Source organism: Carlito syrichta, unplaced genomic scaffold (assembly GCF_000164805.1).
Source record: "Carlito syrichta isolate Samal-C Ts95f unplaced genomic scaffold, Tarsius_syrichta-2.0.1 Scaffold316102, whole genome shotgun sequence".
Classification (NCBI taxonomy): Eukaryota; Metazoa; Chordata; class Mammalia; order Primates; family Tarsiidae; genus Carlito; species Carlito syrichta.
Genome location: NW_007260198.1, coordinates 141485 through 166612, shown reverse-complemented (window position 1 = coordinate 166612; position 25128 = coordinate 141485). Strand labels below are relative to the sequence as shown.

Sequence of the window (25128 nt, the reverse complement as noted above, 5' to 3'; positions counted from 1 at the left end):
TTTTATGAACCTTTCTTGCATACCTAAGCTAAAATATGTTTGGACTTCCTCAAAGTATTGTATCTAAAGATCTTCCTCCACACACTGCTGACAGTTTCCTGAAGGAGAGTAAAAATATTCTTCTTTCATATTCAGTTTGATCTGTCATCTAGAATTCAGCTGTTAAGCAAATTCTCTGTCCTCTTTTAAACATGGATTGTTAAGCGCTTGTGTTTACAAAATTCACTGGAGGGGATAGAGTTCAGTAATCTGTTTAGCTCTAAATAGAAGCAGGGGAACAACCTAGAAATAAATGGATAGGGTCATTTTCATGTGCCTGAACTAGCAGGCTCATGGCTGGGGTTACAATGGGGAAAGAACCTGGGGATGACTGTGAACCTCATACTCTATAGCTTCCCTCCCCCCCCAAATATGGACAGAACATCTATTCAGCCCTAGAGAAGAAAGGATGATTTTCTGACTTTATGGGGGAGATCTGAGAAGCAGAACTTTAAAGACAATCAGTTGTGACAGTCCCCATGATGGCTGTCTCCGGGACCCCACTTCTCACCTCCACTGATGAAAGCACCATTCCAGAGTCAGCATTGACTCCACTACTAGCACGGTTGGGTAACAGGCATGGAGAAGAGCCACTCTTCAAACTTATTAAATGACTCATCCACTCTAAAAAGCAGCTTTCTTCACTTCTATATCCCACTGGAGGGAGGGAGGTAAGGTGGGGAGCCCCATAAAGGGGAGTTCAGAAGAGTAAAGGAAATGCCAGAATGAAAATCATTGATCATTGGGTTATCACATAATAAACTAAGCAGAGCTTGAAGGTCTCTTAAAAACCCATTTTAAATGCACTCTATTTATTTGTGTTTCCCTTTCATGTAAGGGAAGGACGTGTTATGAAGAGACCCTATGATCTTGCTTCCTCACTTCACCCCACCTCACTTCCTTCTCCTTTTCTTCTCTCCCTGCTCTGGCTGCTGACCTCTTTGCCATTCACTAAACACTCTAAACATATTATAGCCTTGGGGTTGTTATACGTGCCCTGCCCCTTCTTGGGATGTTACATGGGTTGTTCCTCCACCTTCTTCGGGTCTCATTCATATGTCATCTTATTAGAGAGAGAATTCCAGTAGCTCTCTGGGTCACTCCCCAGACTACTCCTGTTTTATTAGTTGCCACAGCATGTATTGCCCTCAGTCATAATACACAATAACTTATTGATTTGTTTATTATCCATCTTTTCCCACCATAATCTCAATCAGGGCAGGGACTTTACTCAAATCAAATCCTCAGAGCCTAGAAAATGCTCAATAAGTATTTATTGAATGAACAAAATCAAGTCCTATATCAATAAGGCTCCTATACTTTGCAAATGAGTTGAGACAAATTAATGGGTGTGCTGCAGGTGAGGAAACAAGTTCACACAAATGCTAAGCTTCATGAAAGAAGCTCAATGCCATTAATACCTTCAGAGCTTAATACATACATCTGTGAACATAAATCTTTTTCTAAAATCTCTTCTAGTGTTACAAATAAGCAGACCATACATGTGTTTCTTTCAGCAAACTTTGAGAATAAAGATGATCTAATGATAATTTAAGTTTCAAATTTTAGAAATAGATTGGAATGCCTTATGTTCAGTATATGATGAGAATGGACTTAGGAAAAAGGAGTCCTTAAAATGAGGATGCTATTTCAAAAAGAAGGGTATACTTGCATGACCATTCTTCTTCACACACTCCCTTCCTTCCTTCCTCTCCACTCCAGTCTCTTGCCACAACTTCTATTTTTTTAAGTTTATTTTAAAGATGTGGGGAACAATTCATGATTAGTTATACAAATGATCATTGTACAGGTAAAGTTTGGGCCTGACTTTGGCCCCCACTTCACCAGGTTTCAGATCAGGTACCCTTATTGATGAAGTATGCCCCCTGTTCCCCTGGCAATGACCCACTACTGCCAATCCCTTTCTTATAGTATTATGATAATTGTTCAGGGTTCACTTACGAGTGAGAACATGCTCAGTTCTTTGTTTCTGTAATAGATGACTGAGTATTATAGACTCTAAATCCATCAAAGTTGCTGCACAGTTCATAATTTTTTTCTTCTTTATGGCTTTGTAATATTCCACCATGTATATTTACCACTTTTAAAAATCCAGTCTACTTTCAATGGGCAGCAAGGTTGGTTCCATGTTTTTGCTACTGTGAATAGTGCTGCAATAAACATGCATGCACAGGTATCTTTTCTGCAGAATGATCTGAGTTCCTCTGGGTGTGTTCCCAGAAGGGGGATTGCTGGGTAGTATGGAAGGTCAATTTTTAGATCTTTTAGAAATTGCCACACTGTTTTCCACAGAGGTAGTGCTGGTTTAAACTCCCACCAACAGTGTAGAAGTGTTCCTTTCCCCCGCACTCTCTCCAGCATCTGTTGTTTTTTTGAGTTATTGATGATGGCCATCCTGAACTGGAGTTAGGTGGTATCTCAGTATGGTTTTAATTTGCATTGCTTTAATGATTAGTGAGGTTGAGCATTTTTTCATGTGGCTGCTCGTATGTCTTCTTTTGTGAAGCATCTATTCATATAACTTGCCCACCTTTTAATAAGGCTGTTTGTTTGTTTGTTTGTTTGTTTCAGCACATTTGAGTTCCTTGTAGATTCTAGATGTTAGGTCTTTGTCAGATATATAGTTGGCAAATATTTTTTTCCCATTCTGTAGGCTGTCTCCTAGCTCTCTTGATGGTTTCTTTTGCTTTGCAGAGGTTTTTCAGTTTGATGAGGTCCCAGTTGTCTATTGTATATCTTTTTTTTTTTTTTTTTTTTTTTTTTTTTTGAGTTGGAGTCTCACTCTGTCGCCCAGGCTGGAGTGCAGTGGCTGCTCCCAGCAACTGCAGCCTCGACCTGCTGGGCTCCGGCAATCCTTCCGCCTCAGCCTTCCATGTAGCTGGAACTACAGGTGCGCGCTACCATGCCCGGCTAATTTTTTGATTTATTGTAGAGATGAGGTCTTGCCAAGTTGCCTGGGCGGGTCTTGAACCCACGGGCTCAGGCAATCCACTCACCTCAGCCTCCCAAAGGTGCGGGATTACAGGCTGAGCTACCGAGCCCGGCTCTATTGTGTATCTTATGGCATTTGGGGTTTTGATCAGAAATTGGTTGCCAGTTCCAATTTCCATAAGGATATCTCCTGCATTTTCTTATAGTTTGAGGTTTTACATTTAGGTATTTGATCCATTTATAGTTGATTTTTGTGTATGGTGATAGGTAGGGGTCTTGTTTTAATCTTCTGCATGTGGTCAGTCAGTTTTCCCAGCACCATTTACTGAATAAGTTCTCCTCTCCCCAGTGGTTGTTAGTAGAGGTTTTGTGTAAGATGAGTTGGTTGACAAATTGAGCATTTACTTCTGCAATCTCTATCCTGCTCCGTTGGCCTATATCACTGTTCTTGTACCAATACTAAGCTGTTTTGATTATTGTAGCCTTATAATAAAGTTTAAAGTTTGGTAGTGTGATACCTCCCACTTTGTTTTTGTTTTGTTTTGTTTTTGGTTTTGATTTTGCTGAGGATTGCTCTGGCTATTTATGGTTGCCACAACTTCTAAATCAAGCCTTGATCTCTTGAGGTCAAGTGGATCCCAGCAACTGCAGCACACCCCCCTGCCTCAAGGCCAACTAAGCCTACATTCATTCTCCTACAAAACCACTTTGATCTTGTCATCCTGGTAATCAAAAGCTTTTAATTTTCTTCTTTGACTTCATATATTTTGTGTTTTTCCTCACAATAAGCTTATATAACTTTTCAAATTGAAAATTAAGAAGAGAGGGCTATGTTCCATGGCTTCCTGTTGTTTTCAGAATGAATTTTGAGTTCCTGAACCCAGATTCCAGATCCTCCACAATCTGCCTGGTAGCCTCTTTCCTGTAGCCAGTCTAGCCAACTTTGCTAATCCAGAAATTGCACTGCTCACAGCATACACCAAAGCCACTTTGCCCTTTCCTTCCCCACAGCTCTATGTTTGCCATTTCTCCAACCTGGAAGGCCCTCTTTTCCCCTCCAACAAAATTCTACTGGAGCTGCAAGGCAGAGCTTTGAGTCAGACCCAGAACATGTAGAAACAGAGACTTCTTCTCTGAGTTCACCACTATTAGAGGTGCCCAGAGACTGGCTGAAAGTGTCAAAAGAAAGCTCTCACCAAATCCATTCACATGAGAGTCCATGATTCCCACAAACTCCTACTTCACTATGAAGCTTTATTTGATGATTTCTGTGAGGAATGACTTCTTGTCCCCTTCAACACAGACTGTCCATTCCATTTACATGGCAATTATCACATGCTGGTGTTGCAGGAATACAGCAGCTCTATTTTCATATGCCTGTGCTAAACTCCTTTGCCAGACTACAATCTCCTTTTGCCCATGGCACCTAGCACTGTCCCTTGCAAATGATAGGCACTCAGTATGTTTGTCAGTGATGATCCTGAGAAAAGATGCAGTTCAAACGGGAAAGAATTGGAAAGAATATAAAAGAAAGAGGGGATAGGTCATAAAGCAGCAAAAAACATTAACTTCCCTAGGTTGCTGGAGAATAAATCAAACTCCCTCTCACAGGTTTATGTGTCTACTCTTAACTGGTCTATCCATTTCAAAGGCCATGTCCTCAAGGACACACAAAGTATCACAATAAACATGGACTGGTCTAGGAAAATCTTGATGTGTAATCGTATTTCTCTTAAAGAGAAGAAATATAGTCCAGCCAGGAGAGTGAGGTAACCGATGGCCACAAGGGCAGGAAGCCTTGTGCTGCGTTTCTCTGGGCTCAGCAGCAAGGACAGACTTTGTCCTAAAATTGTACAACTTCTTGCTGGGTCAACTAAATGACTTTCTTTAGCCAAAAGAGAGGGCTGGTCAGGCAGGAGGTGGTGCCAGAAAAGATCCCTGAACACAGACAATGTGGAGCAAAGCCATGGGGAGTGGCCTAGCACAATCTAGTCCTAAGGCAGACAAGGCTCGCTGGCTGCCAGTACACCATCTGGGATGCCTGAAAAGGTGCCTGTCTGGGAATCGGGAGGCTTCAGTTTATGTTCCAATTTTACTGCTGGCTATGGTTGTGACCTTGGAGCCAGGCAGATCAACCCTGTGCATTTCTGTTTACCCATTAACAATAATTCTGGGTATAGCCATGACAAAAATACATACGAAAGACAATAGAACTGCTTTGACCACCACTGATTCTCAAAATCAGATACACAGCATCAGGGCCACAACTACTGTCACACAACTACAGTTTGTCTTTGGGGAAGCCCCTTATTCCAATCTGATCCCCTGTTTTGTAAGCCTTGTTAGTCTTGTAGCAATTGTTCTTTGCCCCCTTCTATCCAGAACTCTGAAGAGCAACACAGCTACCACATGAGAACATTATTCTACTTCCTCCTACCTGCCTACACTTATGTACCTGTTGGACATAGGTCTCCCTCCCAATGATGTGAATTGTTAACATCCTTGTTAATTCCTCACACCTTCCAAGTAGAAATATCTATTTTTACCCAGTAAAAATATCTGCAAGGAATGATTCTAGTTGTAGGAGTTAATAGAAAACAAACTAGGGAGAAATTTCAGAGGCATCCTCCCAAATCACACTCCTCTCTCAGCCACAACGAATTATCCTATTATTTGAAAAACAAATTAGCTAAAACCTCTATCAGTGTGGCTTTAAATGAATCAAGTGATCAAGCCCTCTTTGTTTCCAATTTTACTTTATATTTTTTAACCCCTGTCAAGTTCCACCCTGGCTGATTCCATCTGACTAACAGTGAAGCAGTTTCCCTCTGTACCGTATGTGTGGATCTAACTGCCTGCTGCAATTCTATTTGATAGCCACCTTCACAAGAATCTTCTACCATGTCCTCCCATAGGTGGGAAATGAGAAGAGGAAGCAGAGACAATGATTGGACCTGGCAAAGGAAGGGTCCCTTGGCCTCTGAATGACTCCTCTGTCTCAAGTACAATAAAAAGTACTCAGCAAAGTTCCCTGTTTAATAATTGCTTAATTATAATGCTCTAACCTGAGTTTGTTTATTTAGTCCTTGAGGTATCCTTTTACAGTGTTTGTATCCTCTGTCCTGCGAGAACTAGAGCAGCCGGACAATTCTAGCACACAGAAAGCTACAGTTGATTGCCCTTTAGTGCTAATGGATGTGCAACTGACTCCACTGCAAACTAATGGTGGCCACTAATGAGCAGGTGTGGGTGGAAATGGTTGTATTTTTGGTATTTCCAACCTCACCTTCCTTTTCTGTTCTATGAGAGAGAAGAACTTTAAGGTAACAGGATAAGTTTTTTGCAAAAGGCTACAAAGTTAAATAACTTGTACACACCAAATTTCCCAATGAAGAAAGGTATTACCTGGGAATTTTTTAAAATATCAAATATCAATAATTTTCCAATTTGCCTTTGCAAATCTATCATACATCTTTTTAAAAGATGATTTTTTAAAATGTCTTATGTCAGAAGGCTGCTCCAACTTTTAGAATAACATTCTTCTCAAACTTGAGTCTATAGTCACTTCTGGCTTTAAAATTATTACTCTATAAAAAGAGACATATGAAAAGGGTTTTGACAGTTCAACCACCTAGAAAAATTAAGATTCTAGCACTCCATATAGATCTGTTGAGAAAGAAGATGGTGACACGACATTTAAATATTTGTCATGAGTATCAAATATGTTTTAAAAGGACAAAGCTTAAAACTATAGGTATTTTGTTTAATTAACATTTAACTACATATACGGCTTCATTCCAATAATTTCCCCAAAATGAAGTCCTGATCACCCTGATAATACAAAACTCAAGATATTTAATGATTGACATTCACCCTGAGTAGACATAATATATATTTTTTAAATGTACTATCAACTACAATGATAAACTGAAGGTCATTTATACCTATTATTCATATTAATACAAAGAAAGTTATACCATACCCATATAATTGTATTGAAATAATGTTTTCTCATTCCTAAGTATCTGATTCTTCATGTTTTGATATTCCCATATCTTTCCTATGCTTTCCAGAATGTCTGAATCTTTTCTATTTTTGAAATGACAAAATCATATATGCAGTTCAACATACCAAAAACAAAAAATTCAAACTAGGCTTAAAGCTAAGAAAATAGAAAACAGGCATTTGGTTTTATTAAATTCATTAAATGATAAAATATTGTTGAGTTACTTGCTATTTCCTGGGAGATGTCCTTTTGTTACAAGAAAATTAAAGAAACATACTAGGATTTATCTTCTCAAATATCTAGATATATTGAGAATGTTTTTTCCCCAAAACTTCCTGTTTAAAACTAAAACAGACTAGGTACACAGAAAATAGCAAACCTCTTAGTAGTTTGTGTAATATAAACACAGAAAAATACACCTTCAGCATGTATTTATCTACTGTAACCATTCAGTTATCAAACTATTCTTTTGTTTTTAATCATAATCTTTAAAAAAGAATCACGACTTTTGTGCACTGGATATCTTGGAGTAAGCAAAGATGTACACTAAATGCTTATTATAGTCAAGTACAGGTCCACAATCCAGTTTCTACAATTCTGAAATCCAAAAGATGCTGATATTTGTAACTAATTTATTGGCAAGATCTGACCAAGCCTGAATTCATTTAGCAGCAAAGCCTAACCTGAACTTGTTTGAACCTGGTTATAGTCTTTATTTACCCCATTTCATTTTATATATATATAAACATATTTATATATGTATACACACACACACAGTCACAGAAATATAAATGTGTTTGATTACTAGGTATTTAGGAGGGTGACCTATTAAACACAGGCATATGAACTAAATTCTGAAACACATCTGGCCTCAGGGTTTAGATAAAAAAAATATTGGGCCTAGATTAGTAAAACATATTTACTGTACTGAACACTATTCACTGACTCAACTCATTATCTTCTTCTCTAACAGGATTCTCTAATGATTTTCTCTCACTCTCTCTCTCTCTTTCAGTAAGATAATCACCCTTTTACCTCATATCCCATCACTGGTGAAAGTTTCACAAGGTCTAACATACCCCATCCAGCTTTCTTCCTATTGTTCCACCTCTAGGCCAGACTGACCTGACCAGATGTAAGCCCAAATTATTGCAGGTCCGCACCTAAAATACCTTCCTCCTGCCTTTTTACTCCCTCCAATCTCTCTTTCCAGTTATTCTTAGAATCTTCTCCAAGATTAATGTTGTCATTATCTCACACATTGTCTTTCCTTGAAGCAAAGACCATAATGAGAAAGATAAAGTCCAAAGTTAGAACACTGGTTTTGAAAGACCAAAGAATTTAGACCAGGTATAGTGACTAATACCTGTAATTCTAGCAGTTGGAGGTTGAGGCAAGAGGACTGCTTGAGCCCAGGAGTTCCAGACCATCCTAGGCAACATAGCAAGACATCATCTCTACAAAAAGTTTTTTAAAAAATTAGCTGGGCATGGTAGTATGGGCCTGTAGTCCCAGCTACTCAAGAGGCTGAGGCAGAAGGATTGCCTTAGCGAGGAGGTTGCAGTTGTGAGCTGTGATTGTGCCACTGCATTCTAGCCTGGGTGACAGACCATGATTCAAAAAATAAAAATAAAATAAAATAAAAAGACCAAAGAATGTAGGCCCAACATACCTTTCCACTGCATCTCCTTCTCTTTCCTAACATAAACCATTCTTCAGTCAAGATGAGCATGACTTCCTCAGTGTTTCCCTCATACCAAAAAAAGCTGAGTGGTCCTCATCTTTGTTCACACTATCCCATGACCTGAAATCTGTAATGGTTTCACTGCATCATATCTGTTTTAATCTTACTCATGCTTTACACTCAGTTTGGAACCCACATCAGCAGCAAAGCTTTCTTTCACCTTCCTGGTCCACTGTGATCCCCTCTCCTGAATTCTCACGCATTCACAGTGTATGCTATTCCTCTGATACTTGATATACACTTTCTTGTATTATCAGAATATTTAATTTTTTCACACATATAAGTATATTGTCACTGTAACCAGATATTTTTCATTCCTTGAGATCAAAGACTGTCTTTTTTTTATAGTGAGTATAAACATCTTTCTATAGTTTACAATGAAAAGGGAACACTAGCAAAGACAACATGTAAAAGATAAAGAAACATTAATTTATTTATTAAATCAAGTATTTTGAATACTATCGTGCCAGGCATTGTTTCAGGAACTGAGGATTAATTAGTAAGTAACATCAACATAACTTCTGCCCTGAGAGGGCTTACAGTATAGCTAGGAAAAGACATTAATGAAACAACTATGCAAGTAACTATATATATGTTTGTAAAAGGAATTATGCAATATTAATGGGCTTAGGATTATTTTCAGATGCTACACCTGTGAACTCATTCTGGGTCTGCCTGCCTTCCAATTGCTCCAATTCCAGCTAAATCCTGTCTTCACTGAAGACAAAGAACATCTTCCGTGTTGAGATAAGCATAGCTCCTTCAGCGGGTGGTCATCTGACAATGTGTTAAAAGGGCAGTGTTAAAAAGAAAACTGCAACTAACGGAACATCTCTGCACATGTTAGAAAAAAAAAAGAGGAAAGACAAACAGCAGAAAAGGAGCAGTTTGAGAAATACTTTTTAACAATCTTGTTCTAAAATGCATCCTTGGATAAAGCTATTCAATTGAAAGGCATTACTTGGGCCCTGATCACTTTTTCATTTATAGAATTGCTTCCTGAAATAAAATACCCTATACTTGCTTTTATGCTTAAATGTTAGTTACACTCTACACTTTGATGAAAGTTTGCTTTAAGATACAAAACTATGAAATCCATTTTTCGGCATTTGCTACTTCACCATTCGGTGCCTCCAGTACAAAGCAGAAGAAAAAAAATTTTTAAACAAAATTTAGGGTAAGGAAATTCTACATTTTGATGCAAAGAAAAATTTCCCTGTAGAACTTGCAATTTTCATCATTGCTGATAACCAGAGTGGTGCAATGTATGACATTTCCCCTTTTGCCCAACTCAAAGGAAGCTCAAAACCAAACAAGGTAACAAAACTCATGAAATTAAAACACAAGTGATTCTCTCTTTTTTCTGCAGTCCTGATTTCCTATTTCTACTTTACTATTAATACATGTTGTTATAAATAATTTCAATTCCTTTTTAGAATAAAAATTATTTATTTTATAAGCTCAATAAATTAAAGATTTGTCTTACATAGAAGTTCTAATCAATTTTGAATTTCTCTAGTCATGGATATCTCTAAAGTATAATCCTCCAAAAAAGCTAGTAAAACAAAACTGGAATCATCCAAACCCACGGAAAAGAAAGGCACTGACATATCAATGGAATCTAACTTCCATAAATCCTAATATAATACTCACCTCATCAAGATTCAGTTTTAAAACTAAATAAATTATCTGTAATGTATCCATTCTGAATTCAGAATTGCTCCTAAATTTTATTGCTAATGAAATAGCCACAGAATAGTAATGGGGCAGGTATTCACCATCTTGCAGGTGTCCAAGGCTTGATATATATAGATTATATCTCATAGAAAAATACAACTGATAACCAGTGAAGTATGCTAAGTCATGTGCTCACAGAATCATTCACTCTACCTCATGCATGCTTTAAATTGGTGATACTGTGTTGGCCTTCTGGAATCTACTAGGAAGAGACTTCTCACTACAAAATAAACAAGGAAAGACTTACAAGTCATGAAAGGGGTCATGACATTCTATGTAATATTATGCTTAGCATTTTATTAGAGAATTTAAAAAGAAGCTATTTAATTGATCTCATATAATGAATCTGATCATTTATGTAAACTGTTCCAATATTTATGTAACAAAGGTTTCTGGGCTTATAATTAACAATCTCACTCCTCCCAACATGCATATACCACCAAACTCATCATCACCCCCTACCAGAAGTTTGCATGTACAAATTGTGAAAGGCTTAAATATGACCTTTTAAAAAAATGAATTATGTATAAATGCTAGTTATTTGGGAACAGAGTTAGAAACATTCATCGCATACCAGGCCAATAAGAACATCTATGTTTGCAACAAAGTTTGTAATCCTTTCCATAATGTTGTATGGCTGTACTCTCTTTGTTGCAAGTGCTAACAAGAGGAACTGGAGAGAAGACAACTGAAGTCTGACAGGAGGGAGTCAAAGAAAGAGTCACAGAGAAGATGGGGCTTGAACTGGGATATGTACGGAAAAGAGAAACCAGCTCAGTTGACAAGGAGAGGACAAGCATGATGGGCTGGGAGAACACATAGGCAAAGTCACAGATCATGAGAGAACATGACAGGTGTGAGATCCAGCAAATAAGTCTGCAGAGTGTGGAATGTCAAGAGACCAAATTTGGGATCAGGCAGGAGCAGATCATAAAGAGTGTTGGACATCAATCAAAGGCATTTAGATTTTACTCTGAAGTAGTTGTGGAGGCTAAAGCTCATCCACTATGTTGACTTCTGATTAACCTCAGCTCTGGGAGTGCCTCTAATATTTCTACTTTATTTACTTAATCATAAAGGCTGCCTGTGGGCACATTTCCTATGGTATATAAGCTCTGGGGGTGGGGGAAACAGGGCAGGTATTCACCATCTTGCAGGTGTCCAAGACTTGACTTCCGTGTGTAAGTCCCTATCAAGTGTTTCTAAGAAACTGGATTTGTCAGCTCTTTCTTCAGTCCCTCAGCTCCCTCAGCCTTTAGAGATAGGTTTGCATATACCTGCTTAGCACAAAACAGTGGTAGAAGCTATTTAGCAATATATAAAATTATTCCAGTAGCAAAATCTGTAACAAACTAGAGAAGGAGAGAACTATCAAGAGGAAATGATTAATAGTTCATGAAGCAAGGGAGTATCAATTGCCATGAGGGCAGACAGAAGAAGAATACAATTCAAAGTTCATTAAGAAATTCAATCAGAGAATGAGAAGAGACAAATTTGAAATTCATTAGGAAATTGAATCAGGAGTCTTCATCAAGACTTACAGAAGATTATGATTCCTTCTATAGTATCCCATATAATTTTATAGATTTTTTAGTAAGAAAAAAATAAATTACCAAATAGAAATGACATCATAGAATTCTTTCTATTGTAAGCCAAAACATTTTTTGCATTATTATTATTATTATTTTTGAGTGGGAGTCTCACTCTGTCACCCAGACTGGAGTGCAGTGGCCACTCCTGGCCACTGCAGCCTCGACCTGCTGAGCTCCAGCAATCCTTCCACCTCAGCCTTCCAAGTAGCTGGAACTACAGGCGCACGCTATCACACCTGGCTAATTTTTTTTTGATTTATTGTAGAGATGAGGTCTCACCAAGTTGCCTAGGTGGGTCTTGAACCCATGGGCTCAGGCAATCCACTCACCTCAGCCTCCCAGGGTGCGGGATTACAGGCTGAGCCACCGAGTCCGGCTTGCATTATTTTAAAATTAAAACTTAGACTCAATAATCCACCTGAAATTAAGAAGGGCTTTTTCAGGGCAGAATCTCTTATACCTACAGGAAAATTAAAAGATAAGCCAAAATTGAAATGTGATTTTAGTTTAAGAGATGAATTTGCAACAGAATAATTTAACAAAATGTAGCACTTACAAAGCTGAAGGACCTGCCCTTATTATAATACCATTACCTTAACTGTATAATTCTCAATCTTTAATGTAGACAGATCATTTTTCTCCAAACTAGATTAATTTTAGACTAAGTTTGTCTTAGCTTTCTACACTAAGAACATTTCTTGAATGGGTTCCAAACACATCCAGTCACTGCTTGTAATAGGTATCTATTGTTCTGTCTTTCCAAGATCCTCTACCCATTTTAGGAAACTGATCCTCTCCCACTCACCACGACCCTTACCCTCTTCTACCTGTATGATGACTATGCAGGACATCATGCTTATTCAGCATCTGGTAGATGGCCAACTATCACCAGTTTCCTAAATATTGTCTGTATTTATGACCCATCTCTCCACTCTGCTTTAGCACCCACTCTCTAAAGACCATGCCCTAGTTGGGAATCACCACTAAAGAATGATTGTACTTCATTACAACATGTCATCTGACCATACCCACACATTCTTTCCCTTTTCTTACTCCCACTTCACCTGCTAAGCTTTATCTACTCTTCTGGCCCTTACCTGCTCCTCCCAGACCATCATCTACCTCACCTCTTTTCCATGTCTAGTCAGAACCCTATATTAATCAAATCAATAGCACTTCTACTAGAACTCTCCATTATTTTTCATCCTTTGTTTCCAATACAACAAGCCTGAACAGTCCCCACCCAGATGAATCACTCTCAAATTCTGTTCCAGATGACTAAGCTCTCAAAGAGAATACTGCTCAGCAGTTCAGATTGGTTTCATTCAAATTTATAGTGGATAATGTCAACAACCCTCAGGGATAATCAGCAACTCTTTCTTTTGTTCTTAGTCAGTTCACTCCCATAATCCCTAGTGCCACTGTTTCAAAATCCTGACCACTTTCTTAAGTCCCTTGCATAATCAAATTCTTCCACCTTTATCTTTAGCTCTTCTTCCTCTTAGTAAAATAGAAGTTACCAGAGGGGATCTTCACCTTCACATTCACCTTCCTGCTCCTTCCAAACCTATCTATCAAAGTACCAACTTTTATCTCACTCATGACCGTATCTGAAGAACCAAGATCTCTCCTCTCGTCCTCTCTAAAGCCACCACTTCTAAGTCTCAAACCAAAGAAGCCTTCAGAGATGCTTTTTTCTATATATTTTTATTTGTACTTCAATCTCACTTTTCCCCCTCAAAAATATAGGCAGGTAATTAATCTTGTCCCCCAAGCAAAACTATCACTGCTACTACCATCAACAACAAAATTTTCCTTTGGTCCTTCTTCCACTTCTTCTCCATTTCTTTCTTTCATTTCCTCACCAAACATCTAGAAACTATGTACATACATACAAAGATGTGAATATTAACATATATGCACATAGATAATAGATATAAAATATGTGCATTTTATATATTTATATAATAGAAACAGGTGGCAATAATTTTAGTAGAGATTAAGAAAAATACAAATGTAATACTATGTGTATATATGTGTATATATATATAAATATTTATTTGTTTATTTCTTAAAACATTGCCATTGGTTTCTAACCCAATGAAAATACCTTCACTAAGTCATTTATTATCTTATAATTGCTAAGTCCAAAGCTCTACTATTAAATTCTCCTCCTAACTATCCTAGCTACAGCATTTAACACTACATTATTTTCCCCCATAGTACATATAACCCCTTCATGTGTTATTCATGTATTTGTTTAATCTTTTTCCCTTCTATAGGAGGTAAGTTTTTATGAAGGCAGAGCTTATCTGCTTGAATCACCGTCTAGGATAGTATCTGGCATGAAATAAGTGATCAATGAATATTTGTTGAATAAATACCACCCACTTCTAGGCTAAAACTGATTAATCCAAACTTGGAACCAAACCTAAACTAAGTCAACTTTAGTCTATTCCCTGAGAGTTTAAACATGAGGTCAAAAGAGTCAAGCCAGACTCTCTGGGTGGATATAAGCTGATCTTTGGGGTGAAAGGAGAATAAAGCAGATATGATAGAGAAGTAGAAACAAAAAGCATCCTGACAGAATTCAAGCCCTTGAAACCATCCTTACAGGGTTAACGAGAATTACAAGCCAGGTTCTGGGCAGAAATATAATTAAGCATTAATCAGGTTGCACTTTGACCTACTTCTTTGTAACCAAAAGTCATGTAGCACTAGATACTGACCATTTGCATGCCCATTTTTCTACATATAGAATTTCTGTCCCTAGAAACATAAGGCTTTTGTTTAAGAATTGCTCAAGATGTTCTTTAGATCCTGAATTCCAGCAGAATAGGTAATACCAACTAGTTTAAAGACCCTCCTGGAGGAACAAAATCAGCATGAAAATGCAGTTTCTTTTTCTTCCTGTCTTGTGACTTTACTCTGCACCCTTTAGCCAATCAACAATCTCACACCTTCAGCCAACTCAAAAGCTCTACAAATCCCTAAGTGCAAACTCCTCAAGGAGGTTTACTTGAGGTTTCCTCCCATCTCATTTGGCTCCCCAAGGATTATAAAACTCTTTCTGTTCTGTAATCCCTGCTGTCTTGGTATATTGACTTGCTGCCCGTCAGAAAAACAAACCTGTTACACCCTTGGTTCCACTTATCCCAATATCCAAAATGAATTCAATCCTTGGTCTCTGTGAAATATCTAAATATGCTTATAGGAAGTTACCTTTTTAACTTAAACTAATTTAATCTCTATTTCTGTTGCTTGCTTCCAAGAGATCCTTTACTAATACACTGTTCTGCAGGGGAATAGGTTAAAAATAAACATGCTAAAACCCATGTTTTAAAAAATGAGGATAAAAAGGTAAGCTTCTGGTTCTAACTCCCTAAAAGAACAATATGTATAATGTATAGTTAATGAAAATATAGTGTCATATGGATGCATTTTCTTTATGATTTATAATCTCTCTACTATATCATACTTAGGTATTAGTTATGGGAAAAGAGCTGCTTCCATGTCTTCTGTAAATAAGATTATATATACATTCTTTTAAACTCTAAAGCCATTTTTTTTTTCAAATGAAGTTTGGTACTAATTTTACTTCATGTTAATTTCCCCTAGGCAGTAAAAAAGCACACCACTAAACAGAATAGCGGAAGAACCAGTTACAGTAAGATGTAACAAATGAAGGCTAAAGGACAGACTAAAATGTACTCTAAATTAGCATTTAGAAATAACAAAGCTCTACTATCTCATAGAACAGAAATTAAACAATTAGCAAAATCGCATTTCATGGTTTACAGTACTTACCAAACAAACGTTGATGGAATAGAAATTTGCCAGCTATTAGTCCTGTGAGAATGGCAAGTAGCCATAGAAGCACCTTCAAAATCCTCCAGCCAAGTCCTCTAGGGTATTTATTTGTTACAAATGAAAAACAGTTTCCAACAACAATAACATTGGCTTCTGTTTGGCTATGAGAAACTGGGTCCTCCGCAAATATTAAGAAGTTAAAGAAGATCACCAAGTAAGCCACAATCATGCGAGACCAGGGATGCTGAAAATAATAACGAAAGTCTTTACCCATCCTTCAAAACTTCAATTCCGTAGTTTACCTGTATAAGAAAAGATAGACAGGGTCAGAGCAGGAAGATAAGTAGTCTCTCTCTTCCTGACATCTGTTCAGTTTTATAACAACCTAATAAAAAGGTATTTGGAAAAGATGACAGCTGTTCCTACTTAGGGTACCGACACAAGTCTAAGATTGAGGAAGGTTAATATTGTCCTTTCTCCAACACAGTCATATCTCTGATCATCTGGCAATTGAGGAAAGAAGAGAATATAGAAGTAGGGAGAGTGGAAGGGGCATGAGAAGGCAAAAAAGAAAAAAAAAATTGGGATGGTGACTGAGGTGACATGTAAAGATGTAGAGGTACCCTCAGAGGAAACAGAATATAAAACCAACATAATGCTTTTCTTCTTCTTCTTTTTTTTTTGACTCAGTCTCACACTGCTGCCCAGGCTGGAGCACAGTGGCACACTCATGGACCTCAGCATCAACCTGGTGGGTTCAGGAAACCCTTCTGCCTCAGCCTTCCAAGTAGCCAGCCGGAACCACAAGCGCAGGCTACCACATCCGGCTAATTTTTTTTTATACATATTGTAGAGATGAAGAGGTCTCACCAAGTTGCCCAGGCTGCTCTTGAACCCCTGGGCTCAGGCAACCATCTTGCCTCGGCCTCCCAAAGTGCTGGGATTACAGGTTTGAGCCACCATGCCCAGCCTCTTCTTTTTTAATTACTATCAATCATTACTTACAGCCATAATACAGCATCATTTAAAAATTAAAACAATGTAGAAATAAGCTAAGAATACATGAACAAAAAAATGAAATAATTATCATCCTCCTCTGCCCAAATCTCTCACTTCAGAGTAATAATTGCTGAATAATGTGGTAGAGATACTTTCAGATGTCTTCTATACATTAACAAATGTACATGCGTATGAACTTTTATGAAGATGTTCACAGTCTAGTTATCAAATAGTTTCAACACAGAATAAGATTTATGAAACAGCTTAGTCTATGATAGAGCAGCTGACCACAGGAAGGACTGGGGAACTCTGCTTTTGGGGAGTGAGGAGAAAGGGGAAGACTACACAGAGGACATGCTCAAATTTGAGGTTGGAGGATCAGTAGAATACTTTTTTCAGGTAAAGAAGGCAAGGATGCTGAAACTAGGCAGTGGTAAGGGTTTAAGCAAAGGCATAAAGGCAGTGCAAAATATGCAATGCGTCCTAACCTAATACACACTGGAAGTACAGCTGTCTTAAAATGCAAATGTCCAGGACCCGGCTACGAAGTCTTACTTAGTTCTTCTCTCTTCTGAGAGTTAGTCTGCCCATAAAGAACTCCAGTTGTAACTTTCACATGAGGAGGCCTGCGTAGGGTCCCCCAGGACTTGTAAGTGGGTGATTGGCTCTCATATTAAGCTACATCTGTTTTATTCAGTAATAAAACTGATTAAATCTTGGATAACAAAAATAAAGGCAAAAATTTGACTGCCATCTGCCAATTCAGTTTTCTTCTTTCTCAGTTTAGTTAGAATTCAGAAAGGGAAGACGGGAAGAGGGACCCTTCCAAAGCCTACAGCATTTTACATGCCAGGTTCTGTGCTGGATGTCTGCATGCATCATCATGTCATTTTTGTCATAACAACCCCCTGAACTACTGTTATTATCATTCCTATCACTTCATCTTACAGGGAAGAAATTGAGGCTCGTGCAGATTATGTAACTTGTCCAAAGTCACCTAGCAGGAGAGCTCTGATCTGAGCCTCTGAGGTCTGACCCCAGGGCCCGACTACAGTTCCCCACAGGCTGCCAGAGCAGTTCAGACAATTTCCTTGCCTAGAGAGCAGACCCAGGGCCCAATCCCAAGGATGCCAGCCCTTGAATGTTTTCTGGCAACATATTCTTCTCTAGACACAATTATATTTACTCTGCAATACATACCATACTATAGCCCAGGGGAAAAAAAAGAAAAAAATAGAAAGAGATATATAGGGGTGCCAAAAAATGTATATACATTTTAAGAGATTTTATCTACGTATCACTTTTCAAAGCTGAATTGAATTACAGTAGCAATGTGAAATTGCAGAAGTCAAACATGACTTCTATTCATCTTTTGTTATTGGTATATATTGAGTATGACAATGTTGATACAGTCTGTATACATTTTTTGGCACCCTCTGTCTATGAAATAATCCTTTATAATTCCTCAACAAAAGGTGTCCATTGATATTCTTATTTTATACATTATTAAAAGTACAAAGACCATGCCACACACCTGAAATAATCATTCTAAGTCAATGGAACACCTAAGAATAGTCTCCAAGGTTTCCAAATCCCAATTCAATATTCTGGGCTGATGAATGTCAATTAAACCCACAATCTTAGTTAAGGAAGACCTGTCATAACTGTTTTACAAAAGCAATATAAACACACCAAAGGACTGGCAATATAACTCAGTCAAGGAAATAGTCACTGTGCCTTGGATTCATAAGCCTTCTAAGCAATTTCAAGTCCCTTGTGACCTTCGTGAACCCCCTGAAATATCTATTCCCAGGGGCTACACCTCAGGTCACCTAGGGATGGTAACTATCACAAAATTCTTGTTTTTGTTTATGCTTTTTTTTAACGTGAGGCTCACCATCTGCTTAGTGGCAGAAACCTTCATGTGTGGTTCTCACACTAAAGAGAACAGAGCAAGCAGTGATGAACAAAAGTGAACATTATGTGTTTTCATGATATTCAATGTGCAAGAATGCTAGAATGAGTCAGTTGTCAACTCAATTTCATGCAACACCTTTGGAAGTGTTCAAAGACTACCACCACAAAAAAATTCACAAAAACCATCTCAAGGACCAGTGAACCTTGAAAAGTGAATAGTTCCTATGTCCATCAGAACTAGACAGAAGAATCATTTTAAAAAGTTGTTATAACAGGTTAACACTGCTTCTCCTCCAGTGAAGCACTCTAATTTGTTCCCACCACCATTTTCCCTTACCCTCCAACCACGACACACATACTTAAGACAGCAGGATTTAGAACACTGAATACATGAGATCTTTTTTTAATATATGCTTTGTGGAAAGTTGGCATATGCTTATTTTATTGTTGTTTTTAACTTCAGAATCATGTATTGTGGGCTATGTAATGTCCTCATGCCGGAGTTAGATTAGAACATTCACAAATTTTTTGAGACAGCTGTTTCTCTCCAGCATTTATACTATTTTAGGAGAGATAACTATATCACTGAGTAATAATCCTATATGAGATCTTAATTCCCACAGTAGTGTTATGAATGCTACCATAACTCTCATATTACAGGGAATAAAATGAAGGCTCAGAGCATTTGCTGCCTTTTTAATTCACATAACTCAGTAAATGACAAAGTCAAGATTTGAATCCAGACCTATACCTAGCCCTTAATATTTCTAACACATAACAAAGATGGAAGTGTTTCTTCCAGTAGGATATTGCCCATCGTGCACACAGCTTATTCTTTATTTCCACTAACAGTTTCAGTGACATAGCTACTAGTAGAATGAAACAGGATCCCATTATTGATCATTTGTTGTTTTATGTTAAAGCAAGCTGAATTTTTTTTTTTCCTTCATAATCTAGAAGTTGAAGTGACATTTTCTGGGGGTCCCAAATTCCAAACACTTACATAATCATTTGAATAAAACCTGTGCTTATCCCCACTCTGTGACCTCATATACAGACTGCCAAAAGTTTGCCTCATCATCTCAGTCCTGTTTTCTAGTTCCTTAGGTACCCTGATCTTATCCAGAGCACCAAAACTACTTTCACCTCTGTAGTTCGCATAAAGCATCTTTATGATGAATATGATTATTTGGTGAACTCTACTGTTAACAATCCAGGACTGAGGTTGTTACATAGGGCACATAGTCTGCAAAACCTGTTCATCCTTTAAAATTCATTTCTGCAACCATAGATAAAATGACCTTTTATCTTAGCTCTTAGCTCATGACAGTGAAATGATCTGTTTATATATTATCTCTCTCACTTCATCATAAACTCCTCAAGTTTATTTATTTCCAGGACACAGCACAGTGCCAGATTCACAGTGGGCAATCAGAGCTGAGAGGTACACTCCGAAAGAGAAGCCCCTCATTGTGAAATGAGAAGACAGAGCAACCTGCCATTCTACTTCCACTAAGGGAAGAGGAGAGGAGAGCAGCAAAGTCTGAAGACCACAATGATGACTTAGTCAGTAATAATATTAGTCACCTCCACCCAGCTCCATCTGATTTCAGAGCCAGATTACATAATTATTACTAAGGCTAACATCAATTGAGAACTACTGTGTACCAGACACTATGCTAATGAGATTTATAAGCACCTTTTAAAAATTTCATAGTAGCCGAATGAAGCAAATACTCTTATTTTTTCCATTTTATAAATGTTGAAACTGAGACTTAGAGTTTAGTTACTAGTACAGAATAACAGAACTATTCTATGTCAGAGTCAGGATTCAAATCCAAACCACCTGGCTTCAACTCTTGATACTATACCTGGCCCACACAAAGACATAAATTTCAAACTCTTGCCACTTACATATTGGATCAGAAAGTTTCCAGTCATAAAGTCAACTGACATAAAAAATTGACAGTACTTCTAGGACAAATGAGTCTAATATTACTCCTCAATATCAGAAAGAACTGGACATCATGTGACTACAGGATTGCTTGAATTTTTTTCTTCTTGACCATCAATGTAAGTAGCTAAGTTGGTCTTACTGTCCTTCTGCATGGGTGACTATTCTGTGATTTTCCAGCTGCATCTCAGAATTAGACTAATAGGTACCATTTAATTCCCTCTCGTAAGTAATGACATTATTAGATAGATGCCACTACCAATATTTTGGAAGACTCTGTCTTTGTAAAAGCATTGGTAAAGATGTTGGTAACTACAGTTGGAATTGACAAGCCACAGATCTTCAGTCATGGTTTCCAACTCTAGAAGAACAAAGTTTTATACTAGGTATGAGGAATGCCTCACATGTTTGCTACAAACCAGCATTTCACTTGGTACTAAAGGCTAAGCATATAGAGGAATGCAAACGAAAAGCGGAATAAATATAAGGGTACTCAAGTTGGAGGATATTTTGTGCAAAGGCACAGAAGAAACTGTCTGGCACTGATACTGAGACATACCAGTAAGACTGTGTGGCTGGAACATGGGGTACCTGGAGTTAAGGACAATCTGTGGCCAGTTCAAGGAAGATTATGCAAAAGTGTTTGTACTTTACTGAGTACAGAATAGTGAATTATCAAAGGTTTCAGAGCAGAAGAGTGATACAGTCATACATAGAAAGTGGTAAAGTCCAGATTTGCTAATTCCATAATAACATTCATTCATTCGTTTGTTCAATATGTACCATTACTTATCTTATTCCAGGCACCGGCCTGTGTGCTGGAGTTACTAGCAGACAGAGTCCTTGTTGCCACGCATCTGATAGTTTCTTTGAGGGAAAACAGACACTAAACAGATCAAAATTAAATATGATGTATTTTGGAAAGTTGATAAAGAAAATCAAACAAGAAAAGTTCATAGAGAGTGTCAGGTGTGAGGGAAGTAAAAGAAGACCTCACTATGAGGTGACATTAGAAGACAGATATGAAAAAAGGGAGGGAGACTAGCAGATATCTGGGGAAAGAGTGACCCAGACAGAGGAAATAAATGTAGCAAAAGCCATTGCTGGTTGTATGCTTAGTGCATTTAAGCAATTACAAGGAGGCTAGTGTGACTGGATGGGAAGGGGGTGTGAAGTAGGAATATGAAAGAGATGAGGTCCAGGAGGTAGCGTTTGATCATGGTCAGACCTTGCGACCATGCTATGTGTGTGGGCCTTCTCCCTAAGTGAGGGAGGAAGCAAGGGAGTGACACAAGTTAATTACATGTCAGGAAGGCCACTGTCTGCTGGTTGAAAATATTCTTTAGAAGGGAAGGAACAGACGCAAGGAAGCTATTGAGGAAGCTGTTGCCAGGTGAGGATGCAATGACTTGGAGGCAGGTACTAACAGGCAGGTAGAGGTCGAGATAGTTTAAACAATTCTACTTCTGGATATACTTAAAAGGAAGAGCTGATAAGTTTGAATGTAGACATGACCTAGGCCAAATCCAGACTGGAATTGCCACTTCCTGAGACGGGGAATGCACTTCCTGAGATAAACAGGGTTGCAGCAGATGTAGGCAACAAACTAATAATTAACATTTTTTTGTGTTTTTTATGCATTAGGCTCTTGGAAAACACTTTCCGTGTATTATCTCAATTAGTCCTAAGACTAGCCATTTGGATTTATCAGTGAAGACAGAGATTCAAAGAGGTTATGATATGCCCAAGGTCATACAGCTAACAACTGGCAGAAACAGGTACAACTTCCTCTATACAGCCCCAAAGTTAATACTCTTAATTACCGTCGAATGAAGTATAAAATACAGAATAGAGTTTCAATGGGAAGGGAGAGCAAGTACTAGCTGATGACTTGCACTTAGTAGGCAATTAATATTTGCTGATGGGTGAACAAGTAGATCTATGGATATCTGGTGGATGGATAACAGACCAGCCCTGGATGAGAAGAAAACGCTGAGGATTCTTTTTCAGAGAGAATAGTTTCTGAATAATGAGACATCCAAGTCTGCAAAAGAAGAAATGGTAACAAGGTAGAAAAAACAAATCCAAATTTGCCTGAACCAGCCCTGCAGTAAGGATAGGATTTAGTATATTATCTTAATTTGTTAGATAAAAAGGCAGGTAAGAGATGATACGTCATATTTTACATAATGCAAGTGCTTAATACAGGTTTTAGAAAAACAGCAATAATAACAGAAATAAAGTTGGAACTTCTTCCTTTTAGTCCAATACAAAAGACCACACAGTCTTTTAAATAAAAAGCAGCCTTTTAAGTCAATCAATGAAACCACCATAAGTGGCTTTGCATAGATTCCAGGATGGTATTTGTGGTACTCTAGCTAATTTAGGGGATCACATCCATAAATTACTTCCTAGACTTTCTCTTCACATTATTTCCACTGTTAAGTGACTTTCTTCCCTTGTTCTCATCCTGCAGTCCCTGAGACAAATAAGTGCTTAATCAATGCAAGTTTTAAAAACAGAGACTTCAAAAGCAAAGTCAGTCTAGGGGTTCCTCTGAACAAAGACAACTTTCCACTGAAAATGTCAAAATATGTATATGAGCCCTAGCACATTATAAAGTTAATAATGAATCACCAGTGTAGACTTTAAAAATCTTTAGAGCTCCTTTTCAGTGACATTTGTTAATGATTAGGAATGAAGTGTCATGATCATATTCTAAACACAATGACAAAAATAACATGTAATAATGTAATCCATGTATGGGGTTATTTATTTAATGAATGGCAGTTTAAAGAAGCAAATTAAATAAAATTGACAAGACATGGTTTCTGATTACAAGAATCAGACGGAAGGTTGGGATAAGAGGGATGACCTGAGTCAAAATGTCAAAATTCATATTACTTTTGAACTACAAAGACTGAGGGAGTAAAAGTTAGAAAGTATATCCATGATTTTAAAAAATCAATACTTTACAACAAAAAATAGGGTTTACAGAGATTCTACTACTTTTAATACTCAATAAATTGGAAGAACTTGTTTCTGAAGACAAAGACCTGGAAGTTTCCCAGAAGTCCTTCCTTGGATTTCAGACAGTACATCATTTGTAATTAGGGGGGAATACATGCTCTTATACTCAACTTATTTTTACTCAATTTTGTTTTCTTTTTGGTTCCTGAGACTTATATTCGTACATAAACACCAAAATAAACATATGATGTTTACTTCTCTCTCTCTCCCTCTCCCTCTCTCTCTCTCTCTCTCTCTCTCTCTCTCTCTCTCTCTCTCACACACACACACACACACACACACACACACACACTTCATTGTTCCACAGAGGGTAGGAAGAATAATGGCAGCCAAAAATGTTATCACATGGATCAAACACACTTGTGGGCCCGTGGGCCCGTGACATTTTCAAAAATGCAAATTAGAAAATTCGTTTTATTTAGTCACGATGAAGTTAGCAAACACCCAAGTATTTTTTTTTTCCCCCCAAGGAGAACAGTCATAAACTGCATGCAACCTGTTAATTTAATTAGCAAAAACAGATGGGGCTTTTGCTCAGCTCCCATCCTAGGAATCACTGAAGCGAGGAAAGTTCAAGGTCTGCTCTCCCGCCGTCCCTCACCCCCCCGGTAGCCCGCGAGTGCCCCGTGCCCTCAGCCAGAAGGGCTGGCGCGGGTCTCCCTCCCTGACGCCTCGCCCTGCCCCTCCGGGTGCCCTCCTCGGGAGGGACGAGAAGGGGCGCCGGGCGCCGGGCCGGGTCCGAGCAGCCTCCGCACTCGCGGGCATCGGCGGGCGGGCAGCCGGCTCGGACGGACGGGGCAGGAGCTGCCCTGCGACTGCACCACACGACGGGGACGGCGCGCCCCACCTCCGGTATTCGTACTCACCCAAGGGTCACGCGGGGCTCGGGCGCCTGAAAACGAAGACGCGGGTATCCAAACCCATCCATTGGAAGTTAAGTTATCTCTCTTTGCAGACGACATGATTCCATACCTTGAAATCCCAAGAGAATCTGTCAAAAACCCCCTTGCCCTGATAAAGAACTTTGGGTAAAAAAAATAAATGTGCAAAAGTTAGTCGCATTCCTATACACTAACAATAAACAAATAAAAACCCAAAATAAAAAAGCACAATCTCATTCATAATAGCCACAAAAAAATGAAAGAACCTGGCATCTTCCTAAGCAGAGAATGCAAAAACCTTTACAACAAGAATGACAAAAACACTGCTCAAAGAAATCCTGATGACACAAACAAATGGAAAAACACCTCATGCTCACGGATTGAAAGAATCAGCATTGTTAAGATGTCCATCTTACACAAGCAATCTATAGATTTAACACAATGCCCATTAAATTATTAGCTGCATT

At 38.3% G+C, this 25128-nt stretch overlaps 1 protein-coding gene across 4 annotated transcripts in view; it reads right to left on the bottom strand.

Moving 5' to 3' along the window:
• TMEM117 (transmembrane protein 117) overlaps positions 1-24681 on the bottom strand; it is a 503113-nt gene extending 478432 nt beyond the window's left edge. For 3 of the 4 annotated variants that reach the window (XM_008073776.1, XM_008073775.1, XM_021706857.1), the window contains exons 1-2: positions 24647-24681; positions 15878-16182 (exon numbers count right to left, since the gene is read on the bottom strand). In XM_008073776.1, the coding sequence (XP_008071967.1) occupies positions 15878-15942 (65 nt within the window). In that variant the 5' untranslated portion in view covers positions 15943-16182; positions 24647-24681. Of the gene's footprint in view, positions 1-15877; positions 16183-24646 lie in introns of those variants that run through there. The other variant, XM_008073777.1, reaches the window with a different exon arrangement.
• Positions 24682-25128: the final 447 nt, after the last annotated feature.